The sequence below is a fragment of the Achroia grisella genome, unplaced genomic scaffold, assembly GCF_030625045.1.
Source record: "Achroia grisella isolate CSIRO2021 unplaced genomic scaffold, CSIRO_AGI_Agris_v1 utg558, whole genome shotgun sequence".
Lineage (NCBI taxonomy): Eukaryota > Metazoa > Arthropoda > Insecta > Lepidoptera > Pyralidae > Achroia > Achroia grisella.
In genome coordinates, this window is record NW_026712938.1 from 2,428,967 (window position 1) to 2,447,475 (window position 18,509).

At 31.9% G+C, this 18,509-nt stretch overlaps 1 protein-coding gene across 2 annotated transcripts; it reads right to left on the reverse strand.

Annotated features, from left to right (window-relative positions):
- Positions 1 to 107: 107 nt before the first annotated feature.
- On the reverse strand, positions 108 to 16,835 carry LOC131848518 (magnetosome-associated protein MamJ-like). 2 transcript variants are annotated; one of them, XM_059198410.1, is made up of 2 exons: positions 16,803 to 16,835; positions 108 to 687 (listed from the first exon to the last, which is right to left on the reverse strand). In XM_059198410.1, exon 2 carries the CDS (start codon positions 670 to 672, stop codon positions 172 to 174), a length of 501 nt encoding a protein of 166 aa, XP_059054393.1. In that variant the 5' UTR covers positions 673 to 687; positions 16,803 to 16,835; the 3' UTR covers positions 108 to 171. The 2 variants fall into 2 exon arrangements, with proteins under 2 accessions (XP_059054393.1, XP_059054394.1); XM_059198411.1 differs by lacking the exon at positions 16,803 to 16,835 and adding an exon at positions 901 to 920.
- Between the last annotated feature and the right edge of the window lie 1,674 nt (positions 16,836 to 18,509).

Consider the following 18,509-nt stretch of genomic DNA (forward strand, 5'->3'; position numbering starts at 1 on the left):
GATTTAATAATTACATAAGGAAGTACAATTTTAAAATAAATAGGTTATTTGACGAAGCAAATTGAATGATATATTAAATGTAAGTATATAAATATTCATCTCTTGATCAATTTATTATAGAACGGCCAGCAGTAAGTGTAGAAGTGATGAGCAGGATTTTAAATAACTAATTTAGTTAATAATAGCAGGAAGAGGCTGAGCTACCTGCTGGGGAATAATGTAAGGAAGAGATACAATGGGTTGAGGCACAAACTCGGGAACTACGATGGGTTCAGGTACTATCTCAGGGAGCTCTATGGGTTCGGGGGCAATCTCAGGAAGGGCGGGCGAGGGAAGCACGATGGGCTCAGGCAATAATTCAGGTAGAACAGGCTCAGGGAGTACAATGGGCTCAGGTACAAGTTCGGGAAGAACAGGTTCGGGGAGAATGATTGGGTCGGGTACAACTTCTGGTGCGTTTTCAACAACGATGACGGGATGCGGTGCTGGGTCGATGACGGGCAGAGTAGGTGTAGGCAAGACAATGGGACCAACGACAATTGGTTCTTCGTCTATGATGGAAACGGGGTTCCCGTTAGAGGGTGCATCCACATTAACTATGATCTGCACCAAGGGTAGTGGGTTAGCCACAGCTAATGCCACCAAGGCAGAGAGTGCGATGAAAGTCTTCATGATGTTTGTTTATAGCTGGAACAAAATGATATAATTAAATTATTTCATCAATTGCAGAATAAATATTCATTTAAGTTAACTAGTTAGACACTTTAGCTACTATTAATATTCTTTGGGATATTTTTTTTACAATACAAACTTTAATACTAGTATTATACTTTAATATTATACATAATATTACTGTAATAATTTGGAGTTTAAGTGAAATATTATTACTTGTAAACTCACCTTCGTTGACAATGCCTGTGCGAACTATAGGTCCAGATATACAGTAAAGGATATTTATAATAATTTGAGGTAATAAAATAATACGTTTTTATTAGTAAGATAGCGTTTTGATACCTTCCGTTGATACGGATTCATTAGTACATATATATTGTCATAAAATAATAAAAAGAAGTAAGGAACTATTGAGGTAGATATTAATAACTGGAATTTGTAGACAGGCATTAAATTAATGTTGTGATAAGAGAATGATTAGGGAGAGACACGATCTTAGCCTGCATCATTATCTGGTAACCAGACTGAATTGTAGCTATTCATAATATTTATATTTCAATAATTTTGTGGTAATGAGATATCAATCACACAGACATCAATTCTAAAATTTCTGTACAATTCGAGAGTGTATGCCAATTTGTATGAAAAGGAATTTAAAATACATTTTTGATACATACAATTTTATTATAACTCTGTTACATTGTTGTTTACTTAAAGTGAATGACTCAATTTTTATTGGTTGATAATATATCATTAAGTAATAATAATAAACACGAAAATACATGACTTCCAAAAAATAATAAATGCAGTTATATTGTTATAGTCTATTTATCAAATATATAAATTATTCAGCATAAAAACTATACAAAATAATGTTAAAAGTAATATTACTAAAGGTAGAAAGTTTTATTTAGATAAATATAATTTGTCCGGGCCTGCATCTCAATAGCTGCAATGTTACAGGTTGTACGAGATGCGGATTGTCTGACTCATGCATTCTTAATCGATGAAGTCACTACCTGGGGTTGAATGAAATAAAAATAATACATGACGATGCAAGGGATAACTTTTTGCATAACGTTACAACCTTTTTTTTTCAGGATATTGTGAAGTCGATTAATTGTGGGATTATTTCTTAATGTTTTACTCGCACGGAATGGTGAATTATCACTTAGATTCTTTTTTACTTACGTCATATAAAAGACTCTCAGTACCATTTAATATTTATACGCTCAGATATGGTCATGTATAATCTAGATGACAGACCTATGATCCAATTAAACAATAAGGTACAGCTTCACATATTAAAGGTTTAATATGTGAAGCTGTATCTACTTGTTTTATATGCCGATTCTGATATTTGAGCTATCTACCTGTTCAATTATATGGTTGTATAAATTTTAATAGTTTTGCTACTTTCTGTAAATAATTAAACGGTTACCACTTCGTATATTAACTAATTGGTAACTATCGGTAGTGGGTCCTATTAATTTAATTTTTTTGCGCACAAACCAAGTAATTTTGCAGAAGTCATCTAAAAGGTTTCAGATACATAGCGTGTCCCCGTATAAAACGTAATAATAAATTAACTCCGCCTCATGTTTTCGGACATAATAAAGATAAATTTACTTTACTTTTTTATTACTTAAAATTACTTGCTTAAAATAACAACAACAACAACACATCAAACCCAGTACAATGGATATTACTAAAGAATATCCTGCAATTTCTGATAGCACAATTATTTACATTCACGCTTCGTTACAAAAATACAAAAGAGTCGACTCAACAGTGACTTTTGAAAATATTCTATAAATCATGTGCATAAATTATAATGGGGTCATGAACGTTCAAATTTAAGCAAAATCTAAAGTTTTTATAAACGCCCAAACCCGCATTAGTTCTTGAAAGTGACCTTTGAATGTCACTGACAAATGTTACCGTGACTCGAACGTCAGGAGGTAGAAAAAATACACAATTGTCGACTTTTTGTTCGCGCGTTTATTTTCCATGGCTTATAGAAGTATATGAAACATCTTTTAAACTATAGTGTTGTATCGAATGTAACCATACATACATTGTTGTGTCCCTTTTTTAATATAGGTATATGATCTTCAGAGTTTATTTATATTGTTTAATACTACAATGTAGATTTATGAGTAGATTGAATTTGAATAAATCCTTGTATAAAGTCTCAATATTATGAGTTAAAAGAAGAGTAGCATAGGTAAGGAAAGGAATGGATAGGATTAGTTAAAGTATCTTACAACGTTACGTTCTGAATAGTTATAGTTTCTTAATACTAGTAATCAGAAAGTTCTTTGACAATAGATTCCTGAAACAAGGAGTAAAAAAGGATCAGAATCCTTAAATCAGAGATTAAGGATATAGAGGAGACTGATAATTCACCATATTTCTTACAATACAAATAATTATTTGTAAAGTAAATAGGAACCTGCTATAGACTGCTCATTAATTAATGAGCAGTCTATAGCAGGTTCCTATTTACTTCTGTATTAAATCCTATTGGGTTTCCACTTGAGTCACCTCCTGTACTACCTGCATTCCTTTTAATGACGTCACAATTATGCTGCACTTGCATTCTCCGTTTAAAAATATACTTCGTTCTTGGAATATTCACACTTCGGAGAACATTTTTTGTGCACCTGCTCTTGAATGAACCTTTAATTGTGAACAGATAACTAATGGCCCCATCAGTTACAACGACAGTTTACTTTTTGTTTCGTCTTGACTTATTCGAAGTAATTAATGATGTTTCTACAGTAAACAAATAAGGTGTGTAGTGTATCTTTTATGACTACTATTTATCAATTTCTCAACAGCATGATTAATGGTAATGATGTAGGTAGTTAGAGATTAATTATTTGTTAAAATTCGATATCTAAATATATAAGTATAATTATGAATACCAATTGAAATCATAAAATTGCTGAAATGTAAATTATGTTATTAAGCATACTGGAGAAAGGATATTACGTAATATTTCTAATGTTGTCAGATGATGATGACCTCCATATCAAGGGATATGACGATTATATTCAGCCCAAACATTCTTATAACATTAACATATAAAGTTTAATTTTTGTATTTGTAAAATATTTAATTTTTGCTAATATACCCATAATAATATTAGTGAAAATACCATAACAATTATAATATAACATTATAATTGCATCAATAATGTAACACGATAATCTTTATAACACGAAATTATCTGCAGACGGTAATAATATAAATTATTTTAAAGATACCAATGTCGTATATACCTATATTTAGATACTTATAAATACACAGCGTCTATAAGGTAATGTTTTACTAGTCTAGCCAAGTTTCTGTAAGAAATACTTCCTAATAAATAGTTGTCGTGTTAAATTAAGTTAATATTACTTATATGTAGTTGTTGTGTTAAATAAATATACTAATGCATAAATATATTAAATGTTTGCTCATACCACCTTACTTGTCCGAAATTAATATACGTCTAATGTAGTGTATGTGTGTAGAAGTCTTCTAATGTATAAAATTTTCGTGTCACAGTGTTTGTAACAAATATCTCCGAAATGGTTCGATTCTTCTGAAATTTTGTGTGTATATTCAGTAGGTCTGAGAACTTAGGACGCAAAAATATTTTTCATACCCTGAGAACTTAGGACGCAAAACTATTTTTCATACCCCTAAGTGTCAAGGTCCACACCAAAGATAGTTGTTTTATATAAAGAGATATATTTATTTTATATTTTATGATTCAGCTTTAAAAACACACAGAACCCTAAATTTTCATCCTCCTATCGTCAGCCCCTATTTTTAATAGCGATACTTTAATAAATTTCTACTATCAGTGGTCGATCAGTGTTTAAATTATATGACAAAATAACGTTTAGCTAGTGTATTTATACAAATAGTAAATAACACATTGATATGTTTCAGAGCGTGCTTTTTTCCTTGTACATGTATGTAGAATCATATAGAAATAAATGATTGACTTAAGTAAGTTGTGTGTAGAAGATTTTCTAATTTTTCTGCTAACGGTTTGAGCTAATATTTATACTCAAAATTGTCTATTCAAATAAATTCAACATACAATAGCAGGGATATTGGTTAGTATAAACCTCATTTAAATGGTATCAGAGTTAGTATACGAAACAAAATAGTTTATGAAACAAAATATATTAACGAATAAAAAAAATTTGTTTATTATCATACACAATTGTATATAAAAGATTTTTCGGTAGATTTATTAACCAGTACCTAAGCAATAAAGCTACCTAGTAAAAATATACAAGTTTTTCTATGAATTATGCAGCTATTGATTCCATGAACAAAAAATCGATGACCTACTAACTCGAGTCACGGTACTAAGTCAATTTCATGTTTTGCTTTGAAACGGAAATAAAACTATTATATATTGATATTATATTGCATTAGAATATAAATAATTTAGAAATAAGAAAATTCAGAAACTTATTGTGTAATGTTTTGATAAATAATAATAACTGAGCTGTATACACATAAAACTTTAAATTCGAGGTTAAATGAACAAAAGGTAAGTATGGTATTTTGTTTACATAAATAGTATTTATTCAATAAAAATGTGATTATCTAATATAGCTATATAGAAAAACCATTTATTCGTTAGTTACAAATCATAGCACAATTACACTTTTATAAATGTTGTATAAAGAATTTTGCATAACGTAGAGCTTCATTGATTTTTGTACTCTGCGTAAAAAGTATAATCACGAAGTGTTCAATTAGCTTGTAGCACTAAAGCATGTAATGACGTAAAGGGAATCTTTAACTGCATAAGAAATTAAATTACGAGTAAATATGTCCTCATTTAGTCACAGAGTTTATAGCTGATTGGCAATGAATGAGCTTGTAATGTCCGATGTGCGTGTTAATACCTCGCGAACCCACGTACAAATCAACTCATTGTTTGTTTTGTTCTACATAAATTATACATTAATATATAAATGTTATATATTATATTATTTAGTAAGAATATATTTTATAGAAATGTAAATATAAGTACATATGTGAAGTTATATTTTATGAACAACAGAAACTAAGAAACGAAATTGAACTATAACTACAAAAGAACTGTTCAAATATATGTTTTTGTAAATACATATATATATATAACATCCATAGAAAACACCCAAACCAGTACAATACTCATAAATAGTTAATTGTAATATAGTGCAAGAATCAAATTAACGATCACAAAGTAGTTGGTGTGCTAAACAGCTAGAGCACCGAGATCGTCATTAAGTTCATGATATATGTATTAGTATAAAAAGTTCTGTAAAACTAATTGTATAAAGTGCAGGATCTTATGAGTATGATACATCTATATGTACGACCTCGGTGATGTAGTACTCTAATATGCCGTTTTACTTCCGATAGTCGCGAGTTCGACTCCTCGCACGGTTTATAAACTTTTATACTCATATAAAAACTTTTATATTCATATAAGTATCATTGTTTGTATTAATCTGGGTGTTTTATAGGTATATTTTACATCAGTTGTCTAGTAGTAGATGGCGCTGTGCTGTTGTCCAGGGATATTATTATTATCTATATGTACCTAACTACACGCAATATATGTATTGTTGACATACGTCAATCACCGTGGAGAGTTGATCACAAGTCGATAATGAATGCAGAGGTCACGCTATCACTCAAAGACTTGGCTCAACGTGACCTTGCTCCACATCACCCGACCTTGTTCTCTCCGAGTGGCTAACGAGCAATCGCTTATCGTGTATGTTAGGCCCTTTTTACAACCACACAGTACCATGGGAACAATATGAATTGTAGTGGTATTATACAGATGGTATTGTAAAGACGCTTTGATATTTATTTATGACGACCTCGGTGGTCTAGCGGTCAAGCACACCGCTTTACGACCGATGGTCGCGGGTTCGATTCCTCGCACGGCACAAACATTTGTATTTATGAGTATGATTGTTTGTATCGGTCTGGGTGTTTTCTATGTATAATATGTATGTATTTATAAAAAAAAAATATTTATGTATATGTATCAGTTATCTAGTACCCATAACACAAGCTCTAGCTAGCTTAACTTGGGTCTAGATGGCTCTGTGTGAATTGTCCTGAGATTATTATATTATTATTATTATTATATTTAGAAGAAGATCCGTACCGCTTGCAATAAAATTTTGATATAGTTGTAGACTTAAATAAATATTACAGTTAATTCAAGCAAGAAAAATCTCTAAGTAGTGTAAAATTTGAATTAAGAATGATTAATTGATATATTTTTTTATAAAAATAATATTATTATCAATAAATCTGATTATTAATAACAACTGATGAAGAATATAATTCTAGTCATGTCGAAGTTATGTGTAAACATTAATAGAAATATATATAATATGACTATAATTTAGACAAAAGCATTATGCTGACAAGATATATGTATTAGTTATAGAATCCATTACTAAGTGGCTAGGCTAGCATGATTAAAACATTTGTATATAACTGTAATAGTAAATAAGCTGATATTCCACCTGATGATTCCTAGAAGCCCCTGAAGAACTAAATAATACATGAACAGCACTATCGACATCATGATATCACGTGAGGCTCGTGCGCGACACCACACATGCGTTGTCATTCCCGTTATGTCAATCTTTGTCCTCCGGAATGGTAGGGAATGGAATGACATTGCATGAGTGGTATTAGGCCTTTATATCCTGTAATTTCTCTACCTTATCACTTACCTTATATATATCACTCTTCAACGAAAACACGTCATACAAAGCTAACTGCTTGGCGGTAATTAGGGTAATTTAAACTGGCATTAAAGAATACAAAACGGTTAACATAGTAAAGCAAGTAGACATTATACCATGTGAATAGACCCTTAGACCATAACTTGTCCCACTGTGCTTAATTAGTAAATTAATTGTGTGGTATTCCCTTATGAATACAATCCACTTTTACTATATACAATCTTATGTTTGTGTACAAGGTATAATTAAATTTAATTAAAAAAGTCAACTAAAAAATTACTTCATAGTCTTCAATCGCCTAAATTACAGCTCCAATTTATAGAATAGAATAGAAAGAATAGAAAATCATTTATTCAAATAAACTTACATTGAAGCACTTTTTTTATTATCTGATTATTTCGACGCCCTCGGTTCAAAATACCGCCTTAAATACGAGAATCAAACCCGCGACTATCGGAAAATAGGTTTAATTCTCGTCTTTGTATTCGTTCAGGTGTTCTCTATTACATTATGTAAGTATTAAGAATTTGTATCGGTGTTTTAATACCTACTCAGTATCTACAAGCTCGGCTTAATTTGGGATTAGATAATGTGCAAGTGTGTATGTGTAAGTTCCCGGATTATTAAAAATCATATAAGTTCGTATATTCTAAATTATCAGAACTTTGTTCCCATCTGTATTTCATTAGCAATTATACCTATATAAGATACGTCGCCAACATTATGATTAGAAAGCCTGTAGCTCGTCTGATCTCCACATCAAGCGATCTTGACTAGGTTTTCCTTCCTTAAGCTTTCGCTTTACAATAACTGGATATTTATTTTGTCATCTCTGCTTATTCTATATTCTTTGTATATTTTATATCTTTATTTATTTCAGTGAGTTATCCTGTATTAGATTATCAAGTATTCTATTCTCTTTATACTTATTCCAATAAAGATTTAAGGGTATGCAATCCATGCATTCCAAGGCACTGCAGTTCATTGCAATATTAACTCCCAAATTGCAGTATCCCCTGTTTTCTCATAATCGTTTATAAACCAAATTCCTTTGTTTCATCCAAAACGCCGTACTCCTACGCTTTTTTATACCATCCATTTCGTGCATAACAGAATTCATAAAGTGATGATAATCACCAAAAATGTATTTTTGAAGATGATTGACATAAGATACCTGTCTTAGTGGCAACGTAAAAGCAAAACTATAAGCGTAATCCTCAATTATATGTATTTAAAGAAGGCAGGAAAAAGGCGTGAAAGTTGAAAATAACACGAAATTTCTTGACCAAAATAGTTTTGACCTTGTGGCGATGAAAATAATAAATGCTAATATATTTTGAAGTTTTCGTTTATAAAGCTCGCTATATATAATTATGTACACTCTGTATAGTCGGGTGTGTACATTTTGCAATAAGAGTATTTTCCAAATTCATTATTTAAAAATACGAAAATGTCTCTTAAATATAACGGTAATAAATAAAATAATAGTATCATAATCATTGTACTACGAGTAAGTACGACATCATCGTACATCAACATAAAGTAAGTTTATTTCTTATACTGTTTAATATACAACATATTGTAGGTATTATAGTCACAGATGTCTGCATGGCAATATTGTAAGATAAATAACACTGTATAAAGGTATTGACTTCTGATGTTCAATTTATTTTCCTAGACCTTCTCGGAAGATATATTGCAAGGAAAACACAATAAGAAACTGCCAGCTTGTACTTATTTTACATAGAAACGTGCCGTGGCCACCTCTGTGTTATAATAACATTTGTAACTAAGTACAGAATAGTTATGTACTTGTATGTCTCAATTCAATACACAGCATATGTCTATTATTAACATATAATATTACTGACATATATATATATATATATATGTTATAATATATCTATATAGCTATAATATATATTATTTCTTCATGAATAAGATAGATAATTTATAGAAATGATAGTAGCAAAAATAATGAGTATTATTTTAGATGATATTAGAGCTCTCATGCAATATTAGGTTCATTAGCGGTTTTGAAGTTTTAAGTGTATCTGTACTGAAATTTTGGCCCTCAGCGCGAGGACCAAAGACTGGGATGATCGAGATTAGAAAGCGAAAATGAGCTAATAAAGGATTTCTGATATTCAATTCTTCAAGGCTAAGGATTTTACAGTTGGCAACGCGGATCGGTATATCCCATCGACAGACCATAGGTCGCACGAACTGTAAGAGGCGTGCCTTGAACAAATCTGGTAACCTGTTTCTGGGGTCTATTGTTGTGCGTTCTATTACTGAACTTACTTAAATTTTGGGACAGAATTGTTGCTATAAACATATGTCTTCATTAGAGACCACATTCATACATAAATTATGACTATATAAAATTATGCTTTCCGATTATTATACTTAAAGAATATTAATATTACCACCAATCGTAACAACATCTATATTGAAAAAATTGCTATAAACTTTATTAATTACAAAAATAATTGCTTAAGATCATAAAAGCTGTTCAATTTTTGCGAATAATAATACATATAATTAGCGATAAACCTTTAGTCTTTGAGTTCTTTTGCCTATTATTTGTCTAATAGGCATGTTAATAAATAATTAGAATTCACTTAATAACGTAACTAATCATAATTACATTTCAAAAGGCCTTAGGAAATATATCTTTAAAAATTAACAAATTCGCTGTTGTCCAATGTAATAAATTAATTTTTTTTATATTCATAGAGATAAAATAGCGATCGGTAGGTCTACAATTATTAATATTATTTGCTGCATATCATTATGTAATGTAATTTGTGCTAACGAAACATAAAAAATTCAGTGCATTAATTTGAAAAAATAACATTACCTACACGAATATAAAGTGCATATTTGCATATGATTAGATAGTTTCCGTTCAGGTTTGCATATAATAAGTTTTCACAGCTTTCCGTGAAAGAGTTAGAGCCCCCCACGCGAGGGTGGGGCGTGAAAGCACCGCGAACGTGCGCGGGCGCCACTAAGTGTGTCACTCGGGTCGACGAACGCCGGCCTAGACCCACATACAGCAATTGGGCCACAATCAGCGACAGTATAGCGGGCGCGTTGACCCCGCGCGGTGAAATGCTCATCTCTCTCCTTTACACTCTTTCGCTCGACTTTGCTTCATAACAAATGGCTTTCCCATCCGATATACATGTATTTGTCATCTGAGCACTTTTTGCTGTGACGCACGGCTTACTTATTACTCATATTAATCAATAATATATAAAATCTTCTACAATACTTCATGCCACGCTCAACTAGACACATTAAAAGGCATATTTTTTTGCTTACAAGCAAAATATAGAGTAGTAGGTGCGGTTTCGTGCTGGCTCGTCAATCTTTGCATTTTCTCTTGGACACGCAGCTTGCATGTCACCATCCGAACTATTCAACGGAACTTACACTTAGGAAAGAAATTGTCATTAAAATATCAAATAATAAGAGATCTAGCAGCGCTGATTCGCAGCATCGTTATATCTTCACAACGGATCATATTTACAGCGAATTTTCACTGCAGAGAATTTTTTTATTATGTTTTTGTTATGAGTATTTATTGATGTACATAATACAAAAATGCTCTAAGACTAAGTTAATGTCTATATTAACATGTTGTTGTGTTCCGGCTGGCGAGCGTAATAGATGATAGTACTTAACTATATATGTTGGTACAGGCGCCGACGCTGTTGGCATGCGCCGCGCATGCGTGATCTACCTACGTCCCATTAGTAAAGCATAATGTGTGAACAACAATCGATTTTCACTTTCAGATATAATTACGTTACAGAAAAGACCGACACAAATTAAATAATTTGTCCTTTATTTTGTTTACATAAAATTCATTCAATCGATGTAATTTCACCGCTGAAAATTTTCAGGCGTTCCTACATATTTCATTTAGCATTACATCGTAGAACTATTTCTGTGTTATTTTATAATGTAAGGATACATAATAACATTTTTTTAACACGTTGTTACAAAATTCTTTTTTTGGCTTTACGTTTTGTTTTAAATGATTTCGAAATTATTTCTCACTAATAAATAATAATTTCATCAAATTGTATATATATAAATACCATCAAGTGGTAAATAATGTATTGATCAAGTTTATTGTAATTGTTTTGTTTCGGCGTTTTGTTATAGAAATAAGATTATTTTTTAATTCGCTTCAATAGCATTTAAGCTTAGGGAATATGAGGTAAGAGGCTGTCATTTTATTAATTTTAAGGGTAAAATACATATTAACCTTGTTTGCTTGTTATGTGTTTGATTAGGTATGAGTTGGAATTTTTTCACCAGTAGCATTATGTACTATATATTTTAAAATAAATTACCGAATTATAATAGTTACCGCGAAAATGGCATATTTAATTATATATAACATGTATAATTAAATAAATATTACAATTAATTTAGTAACGTATAGTTTTATTTTTTGTATAATTATAGTGTGTTTATATCGAATTTAATTCGAAACATCTGAATGAGCATTCCTTGAGCACAATTGCGTTGAACAACTGAATAAGAGCGAACGGAAAGAAAGTAAAAATGAGTGCATTGATATAAGAACTAGGTAGTCGAGCGGAGAAATGTGTGTAAGCGAACGCTGCAGTTTCATCTTTGGAGAAAAAGTGAGTACAGACTGGAAATTTAGATTCGGAGTGACTATTGTCTTGAGAACCGCATTCCCGCACCGCCATGCACTGCAATGCATTTTTCCCCTACTTCTTCACTTTCTTCCCATATACACTTTCTAGGCTTTATGGTGAAATGTCTACGCTTTCTAACGTAACACTAGTGCAAGTTTTTCTCGGCGTCTACTATTTGTAATGAAATCGAGTTGATGTTGTCATTGGTTTTGCTTATTTTGTGCTAATGGTACTGATTAAATTTCTCACTATTTTATTTTATTTCACAAGGAGACATTACCGATTGTATATTGAATTAGTTGGAATAAATCAGCATTATATTATCCTAATAATGTTTACTAACAACAATTTATAATAAGTAACTTATTAATAAAAGTCATAATAATTATTATAATATAAACAAGCGACATATCTTTCAATTAATCATTAGAATTATTATGTTAATTATACAACAATAGAATAAGAGTTTAATTTTAAATATGCTATATAAACGAGAAACGAATGATGCGAGTTACGGTCAGAATAAACAGCCTCTCACTGGTGTTATTGGCTTTGTAACGTTCTTATTTAGGTCACAGTCCGTGGAGGCTTGATCTGGAAATCTGCATAGACGGATGTCGGTGCTATTAGACGTTGTAGGTTTCTCCGGTGGAGAAACTTTCGGAGTGAGCGAAGTGTGTCGGGCCGCGACCGGCGGTGGTCGTGCACCCACGGAAATGGGTCCGCGACAATAAACTATAAAACGTGTCTATGTGGGCCATCAGTGCCGGCGCGGGCGCAACGCGGGATCTTTCGCTCGCCGAACGCTATGCAAATTGTTAGATACTTTCTTCCGGTGTGCTGTGAGAAGGCTCGATTTCACTGTCTCGTTCGGCGTTGCTTTCGCCTTCCCGATCTAACAAACTTACCCTTTGCTTATTTTATTGAGTCATTATGGTTAATTTATACAGACAACGGAAGAGTTTTATGTAAAATGTGTTATTCATTCGATGTGCAATGCCAAAAAAAACATGTATTATATATCATCGATTAAATAGAAATAAAAATGTCATTTTTCAAAATTATAAGTTATAATTGCCTATTTTTAAAATTATATATTACTTCTGTGTAAATTTAAAACTTTAAATGCTTGTCTACAAGACAAGACCAAAACGTACATTTTGAATACTGCCATTTAAAAGCTTTCATATATTTTTAAAATGTAATAATTTTTATACATATTATTTGTCCTATTAAAAATTTTCAAAATTACTTAATATTTGCCGATATATTAAATAAAGATATTTTATGTACATTAAGTGAAATAAACCTTAAATGGTAGTTTAACGTTTTTGTATGAGATGAACAGTCGATTTCATTATGTTAATTCGATAATCATTTATAAATATACAAGTGCATCCACATATGCATTAGATATACTCTCCACTAGATAGAAGGATAGCAAGACATATGATATATTATATACTATATATTATATATTACCTGATTCATTTAAAATTGTCATTAACTATGACAATTTTAAATGAATTAGGTAATCATTGTTTCATCACATTTAATTTCGTTTAGTAATGCATTATTTAAAATTTAATTTACCCGTTCATGACCTGTTAGACAATCCTGTAATTATTTTTTATTTCTGTATTGATCCCACAATTTTTTCGTCGACATTCATGTACAGTTTCAAAAAGTATCGGCTTTTAAAATACCTTTATTTGTGTATCATATTAAATCAATTAATAGCCATATCAAATGTGATATAAATAGACAACTTAATAAAAAGTAGGACACTGTCCAATTTTAGTGTAAGCGGCCATTGCAGTTCGGGAGCCATCAATTGAAGACCACGACCCGCGCAATACGAGCGGCGTCGATCGGCGAGCAGCGCGCTCGTCGCGGGCGCACGCCGCGGTAACCTACTTGGCGTGCGTTGATCTCTTTGTTTGTAAACATGGCGTCGCCGCCGCCGCCCTCCACATTATATTGTTGGTACGTGAAACGAGCTTATATGATCCAATACGCTTGGAAAATATATATATTCTAGTAACAGCGTATTTTTTTTAATGGCTTTCGCTAATGTTTCCTCTGGCCGGAAATCAGTGGAGGATGATAAAATGAGCATGAAGTCAGGTCAGTTAGCCCATCGTGATAAATTCACCAGGAATTTATTATAATGGTTTCTAGGAGGAACAGCGTGGAGGTCAACCTGACACGGTACATTGCTAGTAATGGGCTCATGAATTTCCATTACTAAAGATCCCATTCCCCCAGTATTAGTTAACCGTTAATATAATATCAACTATTGAACGTGCAAAATACAGTATGTAGCTACAAATTCGGTGAAAATGCTTAGGGATAATTATTCCGACATTAGGTAAATTATTTCAAGTATCGTTCACCACAATGAAGTCGTTGACAGTTGATGTAGTTTTACATTTTCTTATTTACACGTCTACTTTAATCTTATTGGCTGATTAATATCATATAACAAAACTCTTCTATCTACATCTACATCTCATCTCATCTATTTATATCTATACCTATATCTGCGTGATTGGGACAATTATATTGAGTGACTGAAATAAAAGGTAACCTACTTGTTAATAAATGTGTTAAATTCTATTACGAACCATTACGGCGTCTAGACTTAACGAACAAACTTTCTTTCATAATTATGATACTGCCATACTCGTTTAACTTTATGATTGTAGACGAATTTGAAAAAAAACAAATATTAAGTGAGGCTTACCACAGTATAAAACCGCACCCTAAATTTGACATCTCATTTTCTGTAATTAGCGCGCATAAACATACAAAAGTTCTAACAAATATGTTGATAAAATCTTACAATAATATTTTTTCTCATATATCTTTTGTGCACATACAGCGATCAGTTACAATGTTGTTATATGTACGACTATAGATGTAGTCATTATTAATTAATTAAGTGGTTCGTAGCAACAGGATTAAAAAAAGTTATGTGCAGTGAAGATAATGTCACAATAACGTAAGTACAAAAGTAGCACGAACGCTTGTGTCAAATAAAACCTACAGTTTGTCGTAAAATATTGACTAAAATGATAACTTGCAAAATTTGTACGTGTGAGTACAGTTTACTCTTCAAATATTACAGCTTATTGTTTTAGCATCTTAGCAGTTCGTGAGTATATAAACAGGGTCAGATCTGACCTCAATACTCGGATATTTATTCAAGCAATGACGCGAACGCTTCTCTCGTTAGGCATATTGAATAATCCTGTGATTAACTACAGGTCAAATGCCTATCATATATTATTTACACTTTGGTACTAATAATAGAAACCATGTGATTTCTAACACATAAGAGTAATATCGCCGGTGACCATCAAATGATCTCGACCCTCTGACGTTATTACGTAAAACCACCACGCCTAAAGCTCAAGAACGGCTTTGGTCCCTTCACATTGTCAAGGGTCAATGAACCGGTACCATTCTGCTATTCATTTGAAGAATGCAAGGACACCGATGGACCGCTGAGTACGCGAGCGGCACACAGCGAGTTACTGGCGCGGCGCGCCTGCATCGCCGAGCTTGGCCGCTACGCGCCCTCACCGCCCGCCCGCAAACGAATACTCTGTTGCGTGATGTTTGTTACCCAAACATTATTTCGAAACAACCTTTTAGGATAACTTAACATTATATTTTGTAAATATACAGTAGTCTTTATAGGTGAGTAAGTATACTTATGAATCAACCTATCTACATATTTTCGCATTACGTTTCTCACGGGGAAAGCAGAGGGAAGATTATATGTATAAATAAAGTTTTCAAATATAAATATTGACTTGATATAAATATAAATTGTATTAAAATTCAATTATCACAAACGTTTTCACTAAGGCTTTATTGAGGTATAATAAATAGGTACAATACTATATTTTAAAAACTTTATAATGAATTGTTACATATAGTAGCAATGTAACTACAGTTAGTTGTTTATCTTTAAAATGAAATGTTGCTGTGATTTAATATAATAATCGATGTTTGTATAAGTCAACAAGAACAGACAATATTTTTTTATCTAATTACTTTGTAACATTAAATTGTAATAAACTGATAAAAATAATTGTATTCATAATTCATAGAATTCTGCACTATTGTGCAACAGCTGCATAGGCTAAGGGTAAAATCCTCAGATACATTGACCCTGTCGCCACGACTGGTCGACCACCTTTTTCGCGCAAACTAAAAATAAAAGAAGGAAGACGTATACACGGGATGCCGGCATTCTAGACTGTACTCGCGGGTGTAAGGACTAAAAAAGAAATAAAAGAATCTAGCTCGTTCACTGGCCCTGGCTGGAGTGGACGACCGGAGACGTCGGCCGGCGACTTTTTCCGAGTCGATGTGCGATCGAAAGTAAAAGAGAATAGAGGCTCGCCGGATTGCAACAGCTCACTGCACTCATTGACAAGAATGTCTCGTTAATGATTCCATTGATTTGTTGCCGCACCTACATAGTGAGGCGCTACGCGATGAAGCTATTGACTCCGCAATGGGCTTTTAATGTAACTAACATCCCGTCGAGGTGGAACCAGTTTGCTATCTCTACTTTTTAATCTATATATGTATGATATTAACTGTAATAACAAATTGGTCTGTACAGATAAATTAATTTAAATAGACTTACTTAGTTGTATTGCAGCTACTTGTATAGGCCGATATAAATGAACACTTATTTAGTATACAGTAAAGCTGCAGAGTATAGGGAAAATTCCATTTTTAGTACAAGGATAAACGAGTGGCAAACTGCTCAAATGTATTTTTAAATTAACTAGGAAATGGCGCCACGAGTGCAAAAAGTCATTTTCATGACTTCACTGATTGTAAACGGATTTCGGTTTTTAGCTCGTCCTGTTTGATCCATTCGAGTTCATATAACGTAAATGTCCTTATAAGTGCTATACGGCCTGAGCGCGGGCGTCCACCTCATGTTAACCTTGCATTGTGTCAGTAACACTGGCTGCGGGATAACTGTACGGTGGCTGAATGAGAATTGAGAATAGCAAAAAAGCTGGACCGCGCGTCAGTAGCATGTAGCGCCAAGTGGACGCGAACGAGATCATCACGGCTTCCTCCAGACAAGTATATGCGTGTTACTATGAAATAATGTTAGCACTATTAACAATATTTTGTCACTTAAATCAATAATCTTATAATGTTATTGAGCATTGTCCAAGATAAATTATGAATGTCTAAAGTTTATCTAAATTGACTAAATGCCAATTAATATTAAAATATGTAATTTTGACCACCGAACTAATATATATAATGATGATGATTGATGAGTAGTTTTCTCGGCAATAAAATTATGAATGAATAAATAAAAATATAAATTATATTTTTCATAAAAATACGTAAGAGATTCCAGTACGAACACGGTAGAAATGCAGATAGATATTTTATTTTCATCGTCGTTGTAGCTTCAATATCTTTCTTATTCAACTATAATACTTTGAGGAAATATTAATACTATTATTAGATTTCAGAGATTTCTATTAATCTGGATTTATTATTAAGTTATTTAAAGAGATAGATAAGTTCTGACTTCAATTTACTGTTTTTTATATTTATTTAATACATAATAGATAATTTTTATGTATAAGTATAAATGTTGAACAAGCATGTTTGTATATTATTTTTGAAGTAACTATCAGGCCTCAAGTAAATTTAACGAGTAGGGATTTAGTAATATTTCAGTAATTATCAAAATTATTGTATGGAAGGATTTTGAGCCGGACGTATTACATTATGTATATTAATTCAATTGAAAATATTTTGTTTACTGTTGATTACTTTTTTTAAGAAAATAATAAAGCTAATAGTAAATTTAGTTTATTTAATATGTATAAGATATAGTATTTAAATTATACGCAGATTGACCTAGAAGTGTAGACCAAGTATTGTTTAAACTATCTTCCCTTCTATCTAGTAAAATTTGTAGTACACAATAAGCATTGTAATAATATGTGGTTATACATTATGAAGTGTAGTAAACATTTGGTTATATGTATAATAGATAACTGTATTCATCAATTCAATTAAACTAATGAGTGCAACTGCGTAGATATTAATAAATCGGCACGTGGACAAACCAATGATTAAATTAGTTATATATTTACAATAACTAATAATTGGAGTAGTCCGGCTCCACACAAAACCTTGATTCAAGTTAGTAGAAGACAAGAATATATACAAATTTATCGTATATATGCATTTGGAATGGGTAAACAAAGAATATACAACAAAAGGTAAAACAAATACTATAAAGCCCTTTATTATTCTTGAATGTATTATTTATCGAATTTGAATCAAATTCAGTTTTGGTAAAAGTATT

Coding starts and splice junctions, on each gene's coding strand:
- LOC131848518 (XM_059198410.1), bottom strand. CDS start 672: ATGAAGACTTTCATCGCACTCTCTGCCTTGGTGGCATTAGCTGTGGCT.